Here is a 19410-nt window from a genome sequence, read left to right as displayed (position 1 = left end):
ATCAGTAACATTTTATGTGGTATTTTTAATCAAAACCCCCTGCAAATATATACGATATGCACCTCTCATCACGTGCTTTTGTTCCTTCTTCATAGAATTTCAGCATGTTAGTTTAATCTGACCCCTTGTTGAGTTTTTGCTAATACAGTACACCTATTCTAGAAATGTGCTCTGTGATCTTTCTTTAATAATTGCTTCCATTAATTTACTTGTGATGCATTTTAATCGCTTTTAATGGTTTTTTTTTTTTTCCAGTAGTCACTCCCCTGATGGTTTTTTTTTTTTTGTCAATGGAAATGGTTGGATTTTGCTAGAATATTATCTAATTGACATGCAAGTTAAATTCTTGAAAAAAAATGAAAATTGTTTAATTTTTTGTCAGCAAAAATAACATTTATTTACACTATGTACAAATTTTATACTTTTCACTTAGTCCAGTTGTGTGTGGTACACACAGAAGCATGGAGTAGCACAGAGTGGAACATTGCAGTCTCTGGAGCAGTATATTGTTTCCCTTCTCTGCTTGTATGACAAACACACTACACATTATTTATGAGCATGCTTTGTAGTGGCAGTTGGTGAATGTAGTTCTGGGAAATGCCTTCCTGATAACTGTGGGGTTCAAATTTTGAGCAGCTTCCAGACGCCTTGGAAGTTATTACTTCATATTTATTGAACAATTGGTAAACTAGATCTAAATGGAACTTTCTCTTCCTCCATGCTTCCTATAGATTACAGAAGAGTTGAAAACACAAGTCAAGAAGGTGTATTTTTTCATTCTCTCCCTCTCTATGCTGTACGTCACCATGTACTGATTTGAAGGATCAACTCCTCTCATGGAATCATTGTACTCAACAATGGCAAGCGGTTTCTCCTTCAAAGCCATCAACTTATTTCTGAATGCAGCGGCATCTTCTCCCGAGTTTTCAATTTTTTTGTCATCACAGATTTTGTTGGGCCTTTCCAGACATGCAAGCTGCCCATGCCACACGCACTCATGCAACCCCATACCATCAGAGATGCAGGCTTCTGAACTGAGCGTTGATAACAACTTGGGTTGTCCTTGTCCCCTTTGGTCCGAATGACATGGCGTCCCAGATTTCCAAAAAGAACTTCGAATCGTGACTCGTCTGACCACAGAACAGTCTTTCATTTTGCCACACTCCATTTTAAATGATCCCTGGCCCAGTGAAAACGCCTGAGCTTGTGGATCTTGCTTAGAAATAGCTTCTTCTTTGCACTGTAGAGTTTCAGCTGGCAACGGCGGATGGCACGGTGGATTGTGTTCACTGACAATGGTTTCTGGAAGTATTCCTGAGCCCATTCTGTGATTTCCTGTACAGTAGCATTCCTGTTTGTGGTGCAGTGTCGTTTAAGGGCCCCGAGATCACGGGCATCCAGTATGGTTTTACGGCCTTGACCCTTACGCACAGAGATTGTTCCAGATTCTCTGAATCTTCGGATGATGTTATGCACAGTTGATGATGATAGATGCAAAGTCTTTGCAATTTTTCGATGGTTAACACCTTTCTAAAATTGCTCCACTATCTTTCTGCGCAACATTGTGGGAATTGGTGATCCTCTACCCATCTTGGCTTCTGAGAGACACTGCCACTCTGAGAAGCTCTTTTTATATCCAATCATGTTGCCAATTGACCTAATTAGTGTTTATTGGTCTTGCAGCTCTTCATTATGCTCAAATTTACTTTTTCCAGCCTCTTATTGCTACTTGTCCCAACTTTTTTGGGATTTGTTGACACCGTGAAATTTTGAATCAACATATTTTTCCTTTAAAATGATACATTTACTCGGATTAAATGTTTGATCTGTCATCTACGTTCTATTACAAATAAAATATTGACATTTGCCATCTCCACATCATTGCATTCAGTTTTTATTCACAATTTGTTTAGTGTCCCAACTTTTTTGGAATCCGGTTTGTATTTTACTGAGGCTTTGGTGCATCTGTCTGCCTTGACAAAATTAAACTGGTTTTGCTTTAAAATATGCACTCTGAGTCGATAAGAACCTGGACACAAATAGAAGAACATATACAGGCATGGACCGCAATAGAAGTAAAATCCTGCAGTACTTCTTTGTATTCCTTGCTTTGTGCTCCAATAAACACACGTTATCGGCAATACACTAATAACCCAATTGTGCTCCACTCACTTAGAATCTGGAACCAATGTAGAAAGCATTTTAAGACGGAGAAGCTTCTTTCTGTGGCACCCCTGCAAAAGAACCACCTCTTTCAACCCTCACAAACATATGCAGTTTTAATATCTGGAAAAAATTTGGAATTAACTTGCTTAGAGACCTTTATATAGACAACGTCTTTGCATCCTATGAACAATTACGCTCCAAATTTAACATTCCAGCTACAAATTTCTTTCACTATCTTCAAATCAGGAACTTTGTTAAACAGAACCTTCCAGATTTTCCTCATCTTGCACCCTCATCCACGCTGGAAAAATTATTGCTCAATTTCAAGGAGTTAGACTCCATCTCTACAATATATAAAATCCTTTTACAATCCCTTCCTTTCAAAGATCCAAGAGGACACTGGGAAAATGACCTCTCAATTAATATATCAGAAAAGGAGTGGAAAGTAGCAATGCAGAGAATTCACTCAAGCTCCATATGCGCAAAGCATACAATTATACAACTCAAAATTATATATCGAGCACATCTGTCTCACTAAAACTCTCCAAAATGTTTCCAGGGCATGATCCAACCTGCGAACGTTGCAACCAAGCCCCAGCCTCACTAGGTCACATGTTCTGGGCCTGCTCCAAATTAACATTATTCTGGACAAAAATTTTTAATTACCTCTCAGACAGTCTTGGACTCACAATCCCTCCTAACCCATTAACAGCTGTGTTTGGGGTTCTTCCAGAGGGTCTTAAAGTGGAGAAAGACAAACAAACTGTGATTGCATTCACTACACTGTTGGCACGCAGACTTATTCTGATAAACTGGAAGAACCCAAACTCTCCTCTTTAAGTCAGTGGGAAACTGATGTGTTATATTATTTAAAATTGGAAAAATCAAATACTCAGTTAGAGGATCTGTGCAGACTTTTTTCAAAACATGGCAGGATCTAATCAGTAATATTTTGAAATGATTTTATAAAGCACAGAGAATTTGTTGATTTAGGTATTTTTAAAAGCCTTAAATTTTACACCGCTTTGGCTTGCTCTCTCTCTCAAGGGTGGGGATCGATCTGTTCTTAGCATAATTCTTTTTTTTTTTGTAAAAACTTGATTGCTATGTATTGATTGTAATAAAATTAATAAATAAATAAAAAAAAAAAAAAAATATGCACTCTGCCAAAACGCTGGGATATCTGTTTATAGTATGGTCACTAGATCCTAATGGTTCAATCACCTTTACCCCTTTAGTTATGTCTAGATATTTATAGAATACTATATGTAGAGGCCTTCCTCCTCATTGGTGCTTTAACATGCACATTACATCTTAAAACTAATTTTCTTGTGCTCTTCTCTTTGGAAAGCTAGTCCATTTAAAATCTATGTAATTAAAGTTCCTCATGACTATAATATCCCCCCCTAAACTTTACTTTTTCTTCTCCTTTCGGCTGCTCCTGTTAGGTGTTGCCACAGTAGATCATCTTGTTCCATCTTCTTTGGCCAACAGTATCCCAATTTCCACCTGCACCCTGTTGGTTAACAGTACCGGAGCCGGTCGTTGTTAACCTGGAACTTGACTGATCCAATATGGAAATCTGTTTTGTTGTCTGCATGTTGATCTGGCAAAATTTTATACCGGATGCTCTTCCTGATGTAACCCTCCCCGTTTATCCAGGCTTGGGACTGGCACGAAGAAGCACACTAATTTGTGCATCCCCTGTGGCTGGGTTTCTAAATTTTCCTTTTTAATATCATTTAATTAGATGTAAATTTGAACTATTGTCTGCATTTGATAGTGATAAACCACTGCTTAGTGAAGATTTTTGGATTTGACTGCACAGTATTAGGGATCAAGCCATTACAATAGAAGTATATCTGCTTTAATAACAAAGTAGCATTCACTACTCTTTCTGTGCTTATTTTTTTAGAATGAAGAGCAAGATACTCTTTTTAGTAAATTTAGACAACTCAATGGAGTACTGAATAACATTAAAGGTAAGTTTTTATAATTCTAATACATTATTGTGTATGCAGGTGGGTAGATTCCATTAAAGGGGTGGGTTCCATTTATGAACCTTGGCTTTATATACATGCTTCCAAGCGAAAGAATGGGTACAAAGAAAAACACGCCTAATGATGTTCAAAAGCCAAGTTAGACCACACAGTAAGGCTGGGCAGTTATGTAGAGTTTTTAAAAAAATATCGACCTATTTTCATACGATATAGGATGAGACAGTATCGTTTATATCGATTTATAGTCTATGTTGCGTTAAAATTCTCTTCCAGCCATCACTTCGCCTTCCTCTTCTCCATTTGTCTCTCGCACAACTTCACCCTGTCCCGCCTCTTTCCATCTCTGAACACAACTCACTTTGCCACCTCTTTGTTAACATGGAAGCAATCTGCCACATGTTTATCCTTTTTTAGTTAAATCTGACTGAAAATTATGCTATTTATTATTCTGTTTTTTTCAGTCTTTTTGCTTTGTACTAATTAAGACTTGCCACCATCAAACCATTGCAGAATATTATCATTTTTAAAGGGCTTTTACTAAAAATGTTTTGGTTTTTAATGGTATTAGAAAGCATTTTATATGGCATTAGAGTGTATGCTTTTTCTTGCTGGTTATCAGACATTTTGTGTAGATTTAAGGGGAACATGAAAGTAGCAGAATTCAAATAGTGTTCACTGAACTTACTAAAAAAATTAAGTTTCATTAAAATGGATTATTTACATGTATTTATCTTTTTAACAATTTTTGTTACTCTGTTGCAGAGCTTTCTGATATTGAGCCCATTGAGTTTCATAGACCGTTTTTGGAGGTGATAAAATCTGAAGATTTTACAGGACCTATTACAGAACTGGCTCTTAAATCTGTAAATAAGTTTCTGTGTTATGGATTAATAGGTAAATTATTAGATCACATAATTAATATTGCTATCTACATAATGTATCTTCCCCGTGACCCTCTAGTTAGGATATAGCGGGTTGGATAATGGACGGATGGATAATGTATCTGCTCCAAATATAGAATAGTGCAGAAAGTTTTATTTAACATTTTAACTTAGAATTTTCACATGATTTTCCAGTTGCCATTTCTGGCAAAAATGTTAGAATTATTCATAATCAATTGGTTGATCATTTTAACTCCAGTGATTTTGAGATGTACCAATCTGGCTTTTGGTGTTTTTTTAATGATGTTTGACATCTCTCTCATTACTGACTCAGGTGGCTGAAGTCCTTGTCCTCGTATACCTTTCTGCAGCTTTTGACACTATTTACCATGAGATCTTTCTGTTGTGGCTTGAACATCATCTGTTAGGCTTAAAGTTGCTGCTGTGTTCAGTGTCTTTCAATTCCTCTTTCTTGTCTGTTGTTCAAACATGTGGTCTTCCTTGGGGATCCATTTTGGGTCCTGTTTTATTTCCTACATATCTTCATCCTATAGGAGCTATTTTAAGTAAATTTTTATTATTTCTTTTTACTGTTATGCTGATGACACACAGGTTTATATTCCTGTGTGTAACTCTGCAAGCAATCAGCTGCACTATTGTCTTTTTGAACTAAGATCCTGATATCTGGTCTTTTAGCCAAAGCTCAAATTGGTCTTGAACTTCTCAGCCCTTTTGCCGAGTTTGGCAAACCTCAAATCTGTTATCCTGGTGTCATTTTTGACATTAACCACACTTTTGAAAAGTAACTCTGTAGTCGAGTCACTTATTACAGCTTGGTCTTTTAGCTAAGGTCAAACCTTTTTTTATCACCTAGGGATATTGAAAGCTACTCATTCGTTTATCTTTTTTTGGCTTGATTACTGCAACTCATTTTATTCTGGGATCAGTAGATCCTTTATATGTAGACTGCAGTTGGTTCAGAATGCTGCAGGTCACTTTATAGTTGGGGCAAGAAACTTTTGATTCTGTTTCTTCAATATTTACACTATTAGTTGCAGAATTGACTTTAAAATTTTGTTGCTAGTTTTTAAATCTTTATATGGGTATGCTCCTACCTCTTGATCTGAATTGTGTGTTTTACACCAGCCATCAAGAGAACTTGGATGTACTGGTCAGTTTTCTCTTATGGTCCCCCTTGCACTAAGTGTAAAACTAAAGGGGACAGGGCCTTTGCAGCAGCTGCACCTTCAATTGAGCTGTTTAAAACTAGATTGAAGACTCATTTCTTTTCTCTAGCTTTTAGTGACATTCACTGATACTGATGGTTTCTCTGCTCATAGTCCTCTTCTTTCTTTTTCATCAACTCACTGCTGGCTGTATTTTGTTTTATTGTACTTTGTCTGTTTTATTTATGTTCATTGTATGTTTTAATTTAAAACACTTTGGCTATGACATTACTGATGCCAATTTATTTCTAGAGCACATTTAAAACCACAATATAAATTTTACATTTGTTAATGGTTTACTCAATTTTTTTTTTTTTTAGTTCATGTTAAAATATTTGTAAAGAAAAAAAGTTCAATCCACAATAGTTTTCTCAAATCATGCATGCTTTATTTAAATGAGTTTTGTACAATGTAAACACACATACAATCGATACCAAAAATAATTTACAAAACAAACCAAATTGACCATCCATTACAGGTTTATTAATTTAATTTTATCTGGTAGTGCGGAGTTCTGGACAGACCTTTCAAATTAACATAAAATTCTGATTTAAAAAAAGTAAGTATTCACATATTTATATTTACTGTTGGTTAAAAAATGTGCTACATGTATGTTTGTGCTGAATGTGCTTTTCCTATATTTTTTATGAATATGTTTTTGCATGTGGTGCATTTATAAAGCATGAAGTATTTCTGATTTGTATACTGTTGCTGAAGACATTTGTGAAAACTGCAACTCAAAAGAATGTGACATATGAAAGCACAACCCTTAATAAATACAGGATTCTCTGTATGCACGAATTGATGTAATCAAAGAGAAACGTGGATAAGAGCACACTTTGCATTAGATCTTTTACTTGTAATCAGCATAAGAAACTCAGACAATCCGATATGATTGCATAAATTTATAGTTTTTTTTTTTTAGTTTTTTTTTCCCTCTCCTAAAGCCAACAGTCCATTACACGATTTGTAGTCTGAGGATATCAGACTAGTCATGCCTAAAATTAAAAAATGATACAACTGCATAATGACTTACCAGCACAGTTTAAAATCACTAAAATATTGTGAGCTTGCTACATTCTAAAAGCCAAATATGCTGACTAATGGCACCGGTGCCTGTATGAATGCTTTCCAGGTATAACACTTTCAGATTCAATCAGCCTATTATGTGTCCTTTTTCCAATCTGCCATGGTACAACAAACACGACATCAGACAAACAACTCTCTCTCTCTCGTGTTACAAGATCCAAAATTGCCCCTTTCATTGGTGTCTGCCTTGTATACTTCCTGGTGAGCTGCAATAGGTTAACTCTTGCACATACAGGAACCCACTCCTATGACTTTAACCAAAATGAACCTGTTTGGTTTTGTTAGTGTAAGTTGCAGACTAGTCTGAGTTGCAGGGAATGCAGTAGACCCCAGTTGCTGAAGAGTTTTGGAAATCTTGAAAAACGTGTCTACAGGCTAATTTTTAGAAGTCGTGTGTAAAGTCAGATTTGTAAAATACCTCATTATTACATAATGTGTCTGGAGTAAATCTACAGTATGCTTAAGTTAGTGCAAGCGAAATGAAACAAAACCATTGTTTTAGATTCAAATATTAGTTTTTGCTGTTGACTATTTTTGCCATTGCATTTGAAAAGTAAAATTTGATATGACAGCCTTAGTATGAGGGATGTCCTTGCACCTTTATCATCCAAGTTAGACTGTATGTAACTGTACTGGGTTGAGAACCTTTTGAGGATACATTGATAACTGTTAAGTAAAACAAAAATGAATGTAAGTAATGCAGAAAAACATTCAAGTGCACTGACTCCACCAGATGGCAGTAATTTAAATAACAGTGGAATTACAAGAAGCAATGGGATTTTATTTGTAAGCAAAGTTGATACTAAGAAGACAGTATTCTAATAAATCCAGAATGTGAAATCACTTGTAAATCAAAAGATGTAATGGAAGAGTTGATAACCAATGTAATTTTACAAAAGCAGAGCTAAGACTAAAGTCATGGTCAACTAACAAAATAATTTGTTCCAAGAAATGAGATTAAAACTTTTTTTCCTTTCTTTCAACTCTACTCCCTGCATCCTCACCATTTCTCTGACCTCCCTCCCTTTTACACACATGTTCCTACTGACCTTCATTCCTCTCCTCTCTGGAGCAAATCTCCATCTCCCCAGGGTCTCCTCAACCTGCTCCCTACTCTCGCTACAGATCAGTGTCATCAGCAAACATAATAGTCCACGGAGACTCCTGTCTAATCTCATCCGTTGACCTGTCCATCACCATTGCAAGTAAGAAAGGGCTCTGAGCCGATCCCTAATGTAATCCCACCTCCATGTTGAATGCATCTGTCGCTCCTACTGCAGACCTCGCCACTGTCCCACTTCCCTCGTACATATCCTGTACCACTCTTAAGTACTTCTCTGCCACTACTGACTTCCTCATACAATACCACAGCTCCACTCGAGGCATCCTGTCATATGCTTTCTCCAGGTCCACAAAGACACAATGAAACTCCTTCTGGCCTTCTATACCTCTCTCAACACCCTCCGAACACTTCTGTGGTGCTCTTTCCTGGCACGAACCCATACTGCTGCTCACTAATCCTCACCTCCCTTCTTAACCTAGCTTCCACTACTTTTTCCCATAACTTCATGCTGTGGCTAATCGATTGTATCCCCCATAGTTACTACAGCTCTGCACATCCCCCTTATTATTAAATATTGGCACCAGTACACTTCTCCACTCCTCGGGCATCCTCTCACTTTCTAAGATTCTATTAAACAAACTTTTAAAAACTCCACTGCCATCTCTCCTAAACACTTCCATGCTTCCAGAGGAATGTCATCTGGACCGATGGCCTTTCCATTCTTCATCCTCTTTAGAGCTGTCCTTGCTTCCTTCTTGCTGATCTGTTGCACTTCCTAATTCACTTTTGCCACATCATCCAACCCTTCTCTCTCTCTCTCTCTCTCTCTCCATTCATCAGCCGCTCAACACACTCTCCTCACTTGTGAGTATGTTTCCATCTGTATCCTTTATTACCTTAACCTGCTACACATCTTTCTCAGCTCAGCCCGTCTGTCTAGCCAATCAGTATAGGTCCTTTTCTCCCTCCTTAGTGTCTGACCAGTCTCGCAACTCATCCTACTTCTTTTCTTTAACCTTTGTCATCTCTTCCTTCACCTTACACTTTATCTCCTAGTACTCTTACATTTCACCAAACCTTTTCCTCTATATACTATCCTGTACTTCCTGTTCCACCATCAAATTTCCTTTTCCTTCTTCCTCTGTCCAGATGTCACGCCTAGCACACTTCTTGGCACCAAGTCTTTAGCAAGCTTTGGTCAAAACCAGAAAGTCAGATATGCAATTAATGCAGACTAAACACTGTTTAAAAAATTGTTGTCAAAAATCAAATGAGTAGATATTGTTACAGGGAAAATCATTTGCTATTATTTTTATAGTTTATTCAGAATTTTTGAAGATCAGTTTTGGAGACTTCCTGTCACAACCCACTAGCAACCTTCATTGCTATGTTGCTGGGTGGAACCCAAAATAACCATGTGCATATTGAAACAAGATAGCATCGCAGCACAAGTTAAAGTATTGAATAATTTTAAGCTTATTTACTTATTAGCTAAGGTAAGAAGTATACATAAATTTAAAATTACAAACTACAAAATACAGGACATGCAGAAAAATTTCGAAGCTACAATAACTTTCTAATGGTACATAAATAGTTATAATAAACTGTAATTCTGCAAGTTCATGACCTCCTCTTGCTGTCTTTCATTTAGTAGTCAACAAATTCTTAACCCTTAATAAAAATAGCCTTTAGCAAAAAAATAGACTCTTCCATTATTTCAGAGTTCCTATAAACTTGTTTTGATTTTGAACCATCTCATATAGTGTGAGTAGATATTTGCTATTATGTGTGTAGCAAGTGTTAACCACATAACAGGATTAGTTTTAACTGCATTGAGGCATTGGCCTACATGGAGTTGCGGACTCAATGGAGACGCTCTTGATACTCTTCTATGTATGTGCATTTCCTGCCTGTTTCACTAACCGACACTGCATATTCCATTGTCTTCAAAAACCCTGCAAGTGCCACATAATTTGGAAACACCCTGAGACTTGATATAGTTTTTTGAGATGTTAAACATAATGACCTGAAGATTTTAAAGTTTATATTGATAAGTATGTTTAGTGTTATTTTGTTGTTTGCAGTATTTGGAATTAATGTATAAAATGGAATTTGGTCAACAGTCAAAATAGTACTCTTGACGAAACAGTAAAACGTTCTAATTGATTTTTATTTTGTTCCCCCTGGAATGATAGTTTCTAGTTGCAAAGGAGCAGCACAAGTGATTAATAAAGTAACTGAAGCAGTGACACATGCCACTTTTGTAGGGACAGACCCAGCCGTTGATGAGATTGTTCTTTTGAATATTCTTCAGGTATAGTCCTTTTTTTTTTTTTTTTTATACTGCTGCTTCTTACTTTCTTTGGTTCTCTTGATTTAGAGTGGAAGGATGTTATAATATAACCATAAAATAACCTGTTAAAACACTTGTTGCATGACCTTTTATTGCCAGGCAAACCTCTCTGTCCATGTGTTTTGAAGATTAGTTATTTGTAAGTAAAATGTCCTTAGTAGATTACATCTACAATGCTGTCACAGACATTTAAAATAGAAACTATAATTAACCTGATTAGCGTAATGTTACAAGGGGCATCATGTAAAAAATTTAATGAACACTCAGCCTTACTGTGGATTATGCTTAATTAGTGCTTATTTATACTGTGGATGCTTAATTAGTACTTTGTGAACACTTGGAAATTTATGCAATAGTGTATTGAGAGATTAACTTGCAGTCATGGCCGAAATTATCGGGACTCCTGGAATTTTCCCAGAAAATGCACCATTTCTCCCAGAAAATTCTTGCAATTACAAATGTTTTGGTATACACATGTTTATTTCCTTTATGTGCATTGGAACAACACAAAAAACGGGGGTAAAGCCAAAACTGACATTTCACACACAACTCCAAAACCAGACTGGACAAACTTATTGGCACCCTCAACTTAATATTTGGTTGCACGCCTTTAGAAAAAATAACTGAAATCAAGAGCTTCCTATAACCATCAACAAGCTTGTTACACCTCTCAACTGGAATTTCCAACCACTCTTCTTTTGCAAACTGCTCAAGGTCTTTCACATTTGAAGGGTGCCTTCTCCCAACAGCAATTTTGAGATCTCTCCATAAGTGTTGTAATGGATGGCCGGCCATTTATCCCGGCCAATACCCCCAAGCCGCCAGGTGGAGCCCTCCTTGCAGCGTGGAGGTCCCCAGAAGACCAGCAGGGCATCATGGACATTGGAGTTTTTATGCAAAGCTCTGCTGGATGCCGTGGGGGCCACAGGAGGGAGCTGCAGGGAGGACTGAGGGCTTCTTCGTGCCCTGTGACCCGGAGGTTTGTCACAGGAAGAGCGACGGACTTCCGGGTTGAAGAAAGGGACTATTTACCCTGACCCGGAAGGAAAAGGACTTGTGGACTATTGGGCAGAAACACTTCCGGGTCAGGAGGTATAAAAGGACTATGGGAACTCCCAGACAACGAGCTGAGCTGGGTGGAAGGGTGGCAACGCGTCTGGGAGCTGGAGGATTGTTTAGTACAGTAATCCCTCCTCGATCGCGGGGGTTGCGTTCCAGACCCCCCCGCGATAGGTGAAAATCCGCGAAGTAGAAACCATATGTTTGTGTGGTTATTTTTATATATTTTAAGCCCTTATAAACTCTCCCACCCTGTTAACATTATTAGAGCCCTCTAGACATGAAATAACACCCTTTAGTCAAACGTTTAAACTGTGCTTCATTACAAGACAGAGATGGCAGTTCTTTCTCACAATTAAAAGAAAGCAAACATATCTTATCTTCAAAGGAGCGCCATCATAAAGGATCGCGTCAGGAGCAGAGAATGTCAGAGAGCGCTCGCAAAGAAAAGCAAACTATCAAAAAATCAATACATGCTTTTAAGTATACAGAAGCACCGCGATAAAGCAGCATTTTGTAGAGGAGCGTCCGTGTCCTCTGTGCAAACAGCCCCTCTGCTCACACCCCCTCCGTCAGGCAGAGAGAGTGAGAGAGATAGAGAGAAGCAAACAAGCACAGCGCGGGAAGCTTATCTTATAGCATTGAGGAGTTTTAGTTAATATGCAATACATGCTCTAATTGGGTAGCTTCTAAGCCATCCGCCAATAGCGTCCCTTGTATGAAATCAACTGGGCAATCAAACTGAGGAAGCATGTAACCTAAATTAAAAGACCCATTGTCCAGAAAGCGCAACCAGCAAAAATCTGTGATATATGTTTAGATGTGCTTACATTTAAAATCCGCGATAGAGTGAAACCGCGAAAGTCAAAGCGCGATATAGCGAGGGATTACTGTATTGAGTATTTGTGAGTTTAATGAGTATTGTGGTGGAGAGTGTGCTTTGTGCACTGTGGCAAGAAAATAAAGTCAACTTGAGGACTTTTACCTGGTGTCTGGAGTCGTGGACAGGGGTTCAAGGGAGCGAGAGCGCCCCCTATCGTTCACAGTGGCGTAGTCGGCAGGATACTCTAGCGTCGTTTGCAGAGGACCTGAATCAAAAATTTCTGTGGGAAACGAACCCGAAGACTACGGAATCGGAATCACCACAGCATCGCCAAAACCCGAAAAACCAAGTCCAAAATGGGAAAAAGAAGGGCAAGCAAAGCGACAACGCCAGCGGGAGTGCCGTAGGTGCAATGGCCGACGCTCGGGAGGAGTTAAGGAGAGGCCTTACAAGTCCGGAGAAACCTCCAGGAAGCAACGATCCCTCTAAGGTACGTGCCGGGAACGACTTTAAAAATCCTTTTATTGTTTCTCACCTTGTCCGTGCATGTACCTTGGAGATGACCACCTGGAGGCTCCGAGGGAAAAGGAGACTGCCCCGAAGACGACGGCCTTCTCCTGTCGAAGCCAGAGCACCTAGAAATCGACTTCCGCATGATGGCAGCCGACGAGGGACACGGTAGCAAACCCGGTGCATTCTGGGAAGGAGGAGCTCCGCGTCCTGCTGTTTGCACCTTCAAGCCCGAAGGAACAGACTTGGTCTTTCCGAAGGGGAGGCGAGCGAGGCATCGCTCAAACCACAAGAAGGTAAGGAGGGTCGGGAAGTAGCTGATCGGGATGTCGCTAAAGTATTAAAGACAGACCGCAGTTTGCCGAAGAAGGCAACTCGACCCTCTGAGAACTCCAAATCCCAGAAGCCTCCAGAGACCGTCCAGAGCACGTGCCTGAAGCAGGCGTGCTCATTGGCTCCCTGTCGGCAGGTAACATGAACGAGGAAGTGAGTGTTCTGCCGGTCGAAATGAATAATTATATAAACTTACGGAGCTCGAAAACTAATCGAGCCCGTGAGCGAGTGTCTTGCAGGTCCTGACGACCATTGAAAAGATCGTCGGGGATTTGGGAGCGGCAGCCAGAGAGCCGTTGGAGAAGGTGAGGGCCTACGTGCGGCGATTTGGACAGGTAAGCGAGACCCGTATCGTATATAATAGAGGGACGCGGTGTGATCCGGGCCCGTTTAATAAGTAGCGGGTGCCAATACACGGCGTACCCTACAAGAGAGGTCGGTGCGTTAACCGAGTGGTCGGCGGAAGGGCTAATCGATCCGGGACAGCTAGACGGTGCTGACTCCCGGAGCGAGGCAGCCCTGAAGACGCCGCCGCCGGTAATTTGTAAAAGTAAAGGGGTGCAAACAGTAAAGGGTCTATCCTTACTTAATGGAGAGACTCAGACTGTGGACAAGCCCCAGATTAAGCAGGAGATCCCGAAAATAAAACGGGGGTCTCCTGACAAGAAAGGGAAAGAAGCAAAAAGAGAAAAAGCACCAGTAGAGGCGGCAGGGGTTTCTCTCCCAGCAAAAGGGGCGGACCTAACAGTTCCTTATTGTTTTCAGTCCCATAGGGGAAGAATACCAGGAGGACAGAGTTAGTGTTACGGGTGCCGAAGGTTGGGCCATATTTGGCGGAACTGTCCTTGGAGAGAGGGGAACAAGATGTCAATTTGGAATAATATTCCCCCTAGGTTCTCCAGGGACCAAGATGTTCGTTTTAATCAAGGCTTAACCAGGACGTCCTCTTGGAGGAAGACTTCCCTCTCGGGGCAGGCCGCTCCGAATAATAATTCGTCGCTGGGGGAATACTGTAATGGATGGCCGGCCATTTATCCCGGCCAATACCCCCAAGCTGCCAGGTGGAGCCCTCCTTGCAGCGTGGAGGTCCCCAGAAGACCAGCAGGGCATCATGGACATTGGAGTTTTTATGCAAAGCCCTGCTGGATGCCGTGGGGGCCACAGGAGGGAGCTGCAGGGAGGACCGAGGGCTTCTTCGTGCCCTGTGACCCGGAGGTTCGTCACAGGAAGAGCGACGGACTTCCGGGTTGAAGAAAGGGACTATTTACCCTGACCCGGAAGGAAAAGGACTTGTGGACTATTGGGCAGAAACGCTTCCGGGTCAGGAGGTATAAAAGGACTATGGGAACTCCCAGACAACGAGATGAGCTGGGTGGAAGGGTGGCAACGCGTCTGGGAGCTGGAGGATTGTTTAGTATTGAGTATTTGTGAGTTTAATGAGTATTGTGGTGGAGAGTGTGCTTTGTGCACTGTGGCAAGGAAATAAAGTCAACTTTGAGGACTTTTACCTGGTGTCTGGAGTCGTGGACAGGGGTTCAAGGGAGCGAGAGCGCCCCCTATCGTTCACAGTGTTCAATTGGATTTAGATCCGGACTCATTGCTGGCCACTTCGGAACACTCCAGCGCTTTGTCTTCAACCATTTCTGGGTGCTTTTAAAGGTATGTTTGGAGTCATTGTCCTGCTGGAACACCCATGACCTCTGATGCTGACCCAGCTTTCTGACACTGGGCCCTATATTGTGCCCCAGTATCTTTTGGTAGTCTTCAGGTTTCATGATTCCTTGTACACACACACAAGGCATCCACTGCCAGATGCAGCAAAACATCTTAGAACTTCCACCATGTTTGACTGTAGTTACTGTGTTCTTCGTTGGCTTCATTCTGTTTTCTGTAAACAGTAAAATGATGAGCTTTACCAAAAAGCTCTACCTTGATCTCATCTGTCCACAAGATGTTCGTTTAGAAGGATTTTGGCTTCCTCAAGTACATTTTGGCAAACTCCAGTCTGGCTTTTTTATGTTTCTGTGTCAGCAGTGGGGTCCTCCTGGCTCTCCTGCCATAGCGTTTCATTTTGTTCAGATGACGACGGACAGTTCGAGCTGACACTGTTGCACCCCGAGTCTGCAGAACAGCTTGAATATGTTTTGAAGTTGATTGGGGCTGTTTATCCACTATTCGGACTATCTTTCGTTGCAGTCTTTTATCAATTTTTCTCTTCCGTCCACATCCAGGGAGATTAGCTACAGTGCCATGTGTTGTGCACAGTGGACAAAGGAACATGAAGATCTCTGGAGATTGTTGATATTTTTCCACAATTTTTGTTCTCAACTATCCCAACTATGTTAATATTGAATTGTGTCTGGGCTTCCACAACAAATTTCAAGAAACAAATTTCAGATAACAGAGACTGTCATTAATATTTACATGTTTCACTTAACCATGTGCACTCAAGGTTCCCACATGTTCATAAAAAGCTTGAAATTGACAGTTTTTTAAATCCTTGCAGACCCATGGAAATAGATAAATGTCAAATCTCCTTGAAAACAGTTGAAAGTTATTGAATCTAAAACATAATGCTAGTTGTTTCTGTACGTATCTCAGTTGACAAAGCAAAATATTTCGAGCTATTGTTCAGATAAATCAAAACACAGCATTATGTTCTTGGATGTATAGAGAGAGCTATGGCACAAACTAGCAGTCTGTTTGCATCCTTCATGACTCAAAGACCCTTCCACTTCCAGCGATTTGAGGTGTTGTGGTTGTACTTTTTTCAATATTACTTTGTCTGGTTTGGCAAAATTTTATACATTGATCAAAAACTGAAATTCTCAAAGAATTTTTAATTTTTTGTATATGCACTACTCAGAAAAATTTAAGGGAACACTTAACACTAGAATTACTACAGCCTACGAGAAAACTTGTAGATCCGGCTCACCTTAAATCCTTTCTCACCTCTCTATCAGCGCCTTTTGTCTAGTAAATGTGTCGATAAGCAGCAAGCAGCCTGCTATCCCTTACCCCCCGCCCACCGCCGCAGTTCAGTTCGCAAAGAAGTTTCTTATTGCTCAGTGTTTATCTTCGAGTGAAGTGTGGAGTTTTATAGGGTAAAAAATTACATCATTTGCAATACATACATTTCATGTATGTTCAGTGTCCTCACCAATGTATGTAAAAACGTTAACACAAACGTTTTTCATGTTTTAATAATAGACAAAATGTATAATGTGTGAAGCCTGAAATACAAATATGCAATAAACACTTTCACAAAAGGTTAAAAAAGGTTAAAATTCTTGAATAAAAATGCACTTGTTTTGTTATACTTGTACCATTTTACCTGGGCTGTTACGCAAGGAACTGGTTGATAAGGCCATAGAAGGGCATCAAGCCAGTAGCAGGACTGGTATCTGCTCTTTTGTGTGAGGAGGAACAGGAGGAGCACTGCCAGAGCCCTACAGAATGACCTCTAGCTGGCTACTAGTGTTTGTTTCTGACCAAATGGTTAAAACAAACTCCATGAGGCCTGAGGTCCTGTGGTGGGACCTGTACTCAGTGTCCATCACCATGCATCTCAATTGTCAATCACCAGAGAACACAATTGGCAGCTACGTCGTTGGTGCCCCATTCTCTTTACAGATGAGAGCAGATTCAGACGGGAGCACATGTTACTGTCACGAAAGAGTCTGGAGATGCTGTCATGAACATTGTGCAACCCACAACTTCACCCAGCATGACCAGTTTGTCATGGATCAGGGATGGTCAGCGGGAGGGATATCCTTGGAGGGTTGCACAGACCTCCTCATTCTAAGCAATGATATCCTGATGAAATCCTCAGAACTCTTGTCAGACCTTCTGCTGGTGCAATGGGCCCTGGGTTTGTCCTGGTGCAAGGCACGACTAATGCGTTTAGGCAGTTTCTGGATGATGAAGGCATTCCTCGCATAACAGCCCATATCCTGGCATCTCCTCAATGCTCTTGAGACTCATATGGATGTACCATCGTGGAGGAGCTGGACTACCTGTGCAGCCTGAGTTGGCTGCAGGTACAGCCTTATGCTACCAGTAATGACAAGGACACTAGCAAAATGCAAATCTAGAGAAGAATTGGGTCAGGAAGGATAACCTGGAGAAAGCAAGTGTCTGTGGCCACCTCCTGAAAAATCATTCCCTTTTTTGCGGGGGGTCTTCCTGTTGCCTCTCCATTGCACCTGTTGTCACTTTCATTTGCACCAGAGCAGGTGAAGTTGATTCATGATGACTTGTGCGTCCTAACTAGACAGACTGATATCCCTGAAGTTTAATTAACCATTTTGTTGTTAGACCATGATAATTAAGTGTTCCCTTAATTTATTTGAGCAGTAGATTTTATTTAAAAGTTAGAAGTTGTTACAATAGTTGCATCTCTTTTTGGCTGTCCATTTTGCTAAGTAAATGTTACCAAAATATTAGTCTGTTATTTGGTTTTTACATGTAGCAGATTTAATGTGTCCACTGCTTTTTAGACTACTGTTTCCCTTTATGTGATTAGAGCTTACTTTTACATTGAATGCACTTGTCACCATCAGCCAAATAAATGAAAATTAACTGTCTGCTTTCTGATTAAGCTTTGTTAATGGGAATTTTTACTGTTTCTGATCCTTATATACCTATAGTGCTAGCTGTCCTCTTTGCCAACTTTATCTCCCTTGCTGCTTATAATTGGAAGTAAACCAATTTGTTTTTCTTATTGTTAGATTTTTGCATACAAGCTTTTAAACATCATAAGGTTTAATTTAAAATTGAGTTCAAAGAAGCTGATAGCACTATGAGAATTAAGTTTTTTGAATACTCCAGCACCTTCAGTACCATTCAGCCATTCCTGTTAAGGGTTAAACTCGGAGGTATGCAGGTGGATGGAGAAAGTGTGACCTAGATAATGGACTATCTCTCGGGCAGACCCACAGTTTGTGAGAGTCAAGGACTGTATTTCAGCAACACAACAGTGTAAGCAACACTGGAGCACCACAAAGACCAGTCCTGTCTTCTGTACATCTCTGACTACAAATATAACACCATGTCATGTTACTTGTAGAAATTCAAGGCGATTCTTCACTTATGGAGTGTATTGATAAAGAGGATGAGACAAAGTATTGGAGTTGGGTGGATAGGCTTGTTTCTTGATGGAAAGAAAATTGTCTGCATCTTAACAGCAGCAAAACCAAGGAATTGGTTATTGACTTTTGCTGCACCAAGGAGCCTCTATTTCTGGTCACTATTCAAGGAGTGGATGCAGAGGTCGTCGACTCCTACACATACTTGAGGGTCCGCATTAAAGAAAGTTTGGACTGGTCCCAGAACACAAAGGAACAATGTAAGAAAGGAGCAGGCTTTTTTCCTTAGGAGACTGTATTCCTTTACAGTGGGAAGTGACATCCTTCACATCTTCTATAATTCTGATGACCAGTGCAATTGTTTTTGTTTTTTTAATGCTATGGTGTGGTAGATTGGTGACATCAGTTCATGAGAGGCCCAGAAACTGAGTGCCATTGTGGACAATGATGCACATTTTCTTTCTGTCACAGTAACGCAGAGTACTTTGATTTTCTTGCTTTTCAGTCATTCTGGTGTGTCTTCATACAAAAGTGTGTGTATTTATTTATTTATTTACCTTTTTATGTACCTCTTTATTTAAACAGCTTCTGTAAAAAGCCAATATTTCCCCTTGGGGACAAAATGTTACATCTATCTAATGATGTAACATTTGCTCTAGCTGTCCATACACCTTTTACCTCAGTATGCCAGAAAACGCTTCTAAAAGTGTAAAGCCCATTAATATCACTGCATGACTTATGAGTGGCAACCAAAAATGTGCATTTCTGTAATAATTACAAACGTAACAAGTTATGAAAGTGGGGATTCCAAGGACAGTGC

At 40.0% G+C, this 19410-nt stretch overlaps 1 protein-coding gene across 1 annotated transcript in view; it reads left to right on the top strand.

Annotated features, from left to right (window-relative positions):
• Positions 1–19410, top strand: part of LOC120525736 (Golgi-specific brefeldin A-resistance guanine nucleotide exchange factor 1-like) — a 235662-nt gene that overhangs the window by 23992 nt on the left and 192260 nt on the right. The window contains exons 3-5 of the mRNA XM_039748336.1: positions 4082–4148; positions 4929–5060; positions 10621–10739. Coding sequence (XP_039604270.1) covers positions 4082–4148; positions 4929–5060; positions 10621–10739 — 318 coding nt within the window. The remainder of the gene's footprint in view (positions 1–4081; positions 4149–4928; positions 5061–10620; positions 10740–19410) is intronic.

The sequence above is a fragment of the Polypterus senegalus genome, chromosome 1, assembly GCF_016835505.1.
Source record: "Polypterus senegalus isolate Bchr_013 chromosome 1, ASM1683550v1, whole genome shotgun sequence".
NCBI lineage: Eukaryota > Metazoa > Chordata > Cladistia > Polypteriformes > Polypteridae > Polypterus > Polypterus senegalus.
This window is presented reverse-complemented; position numbering and strand designations above follow the sequence as displayed.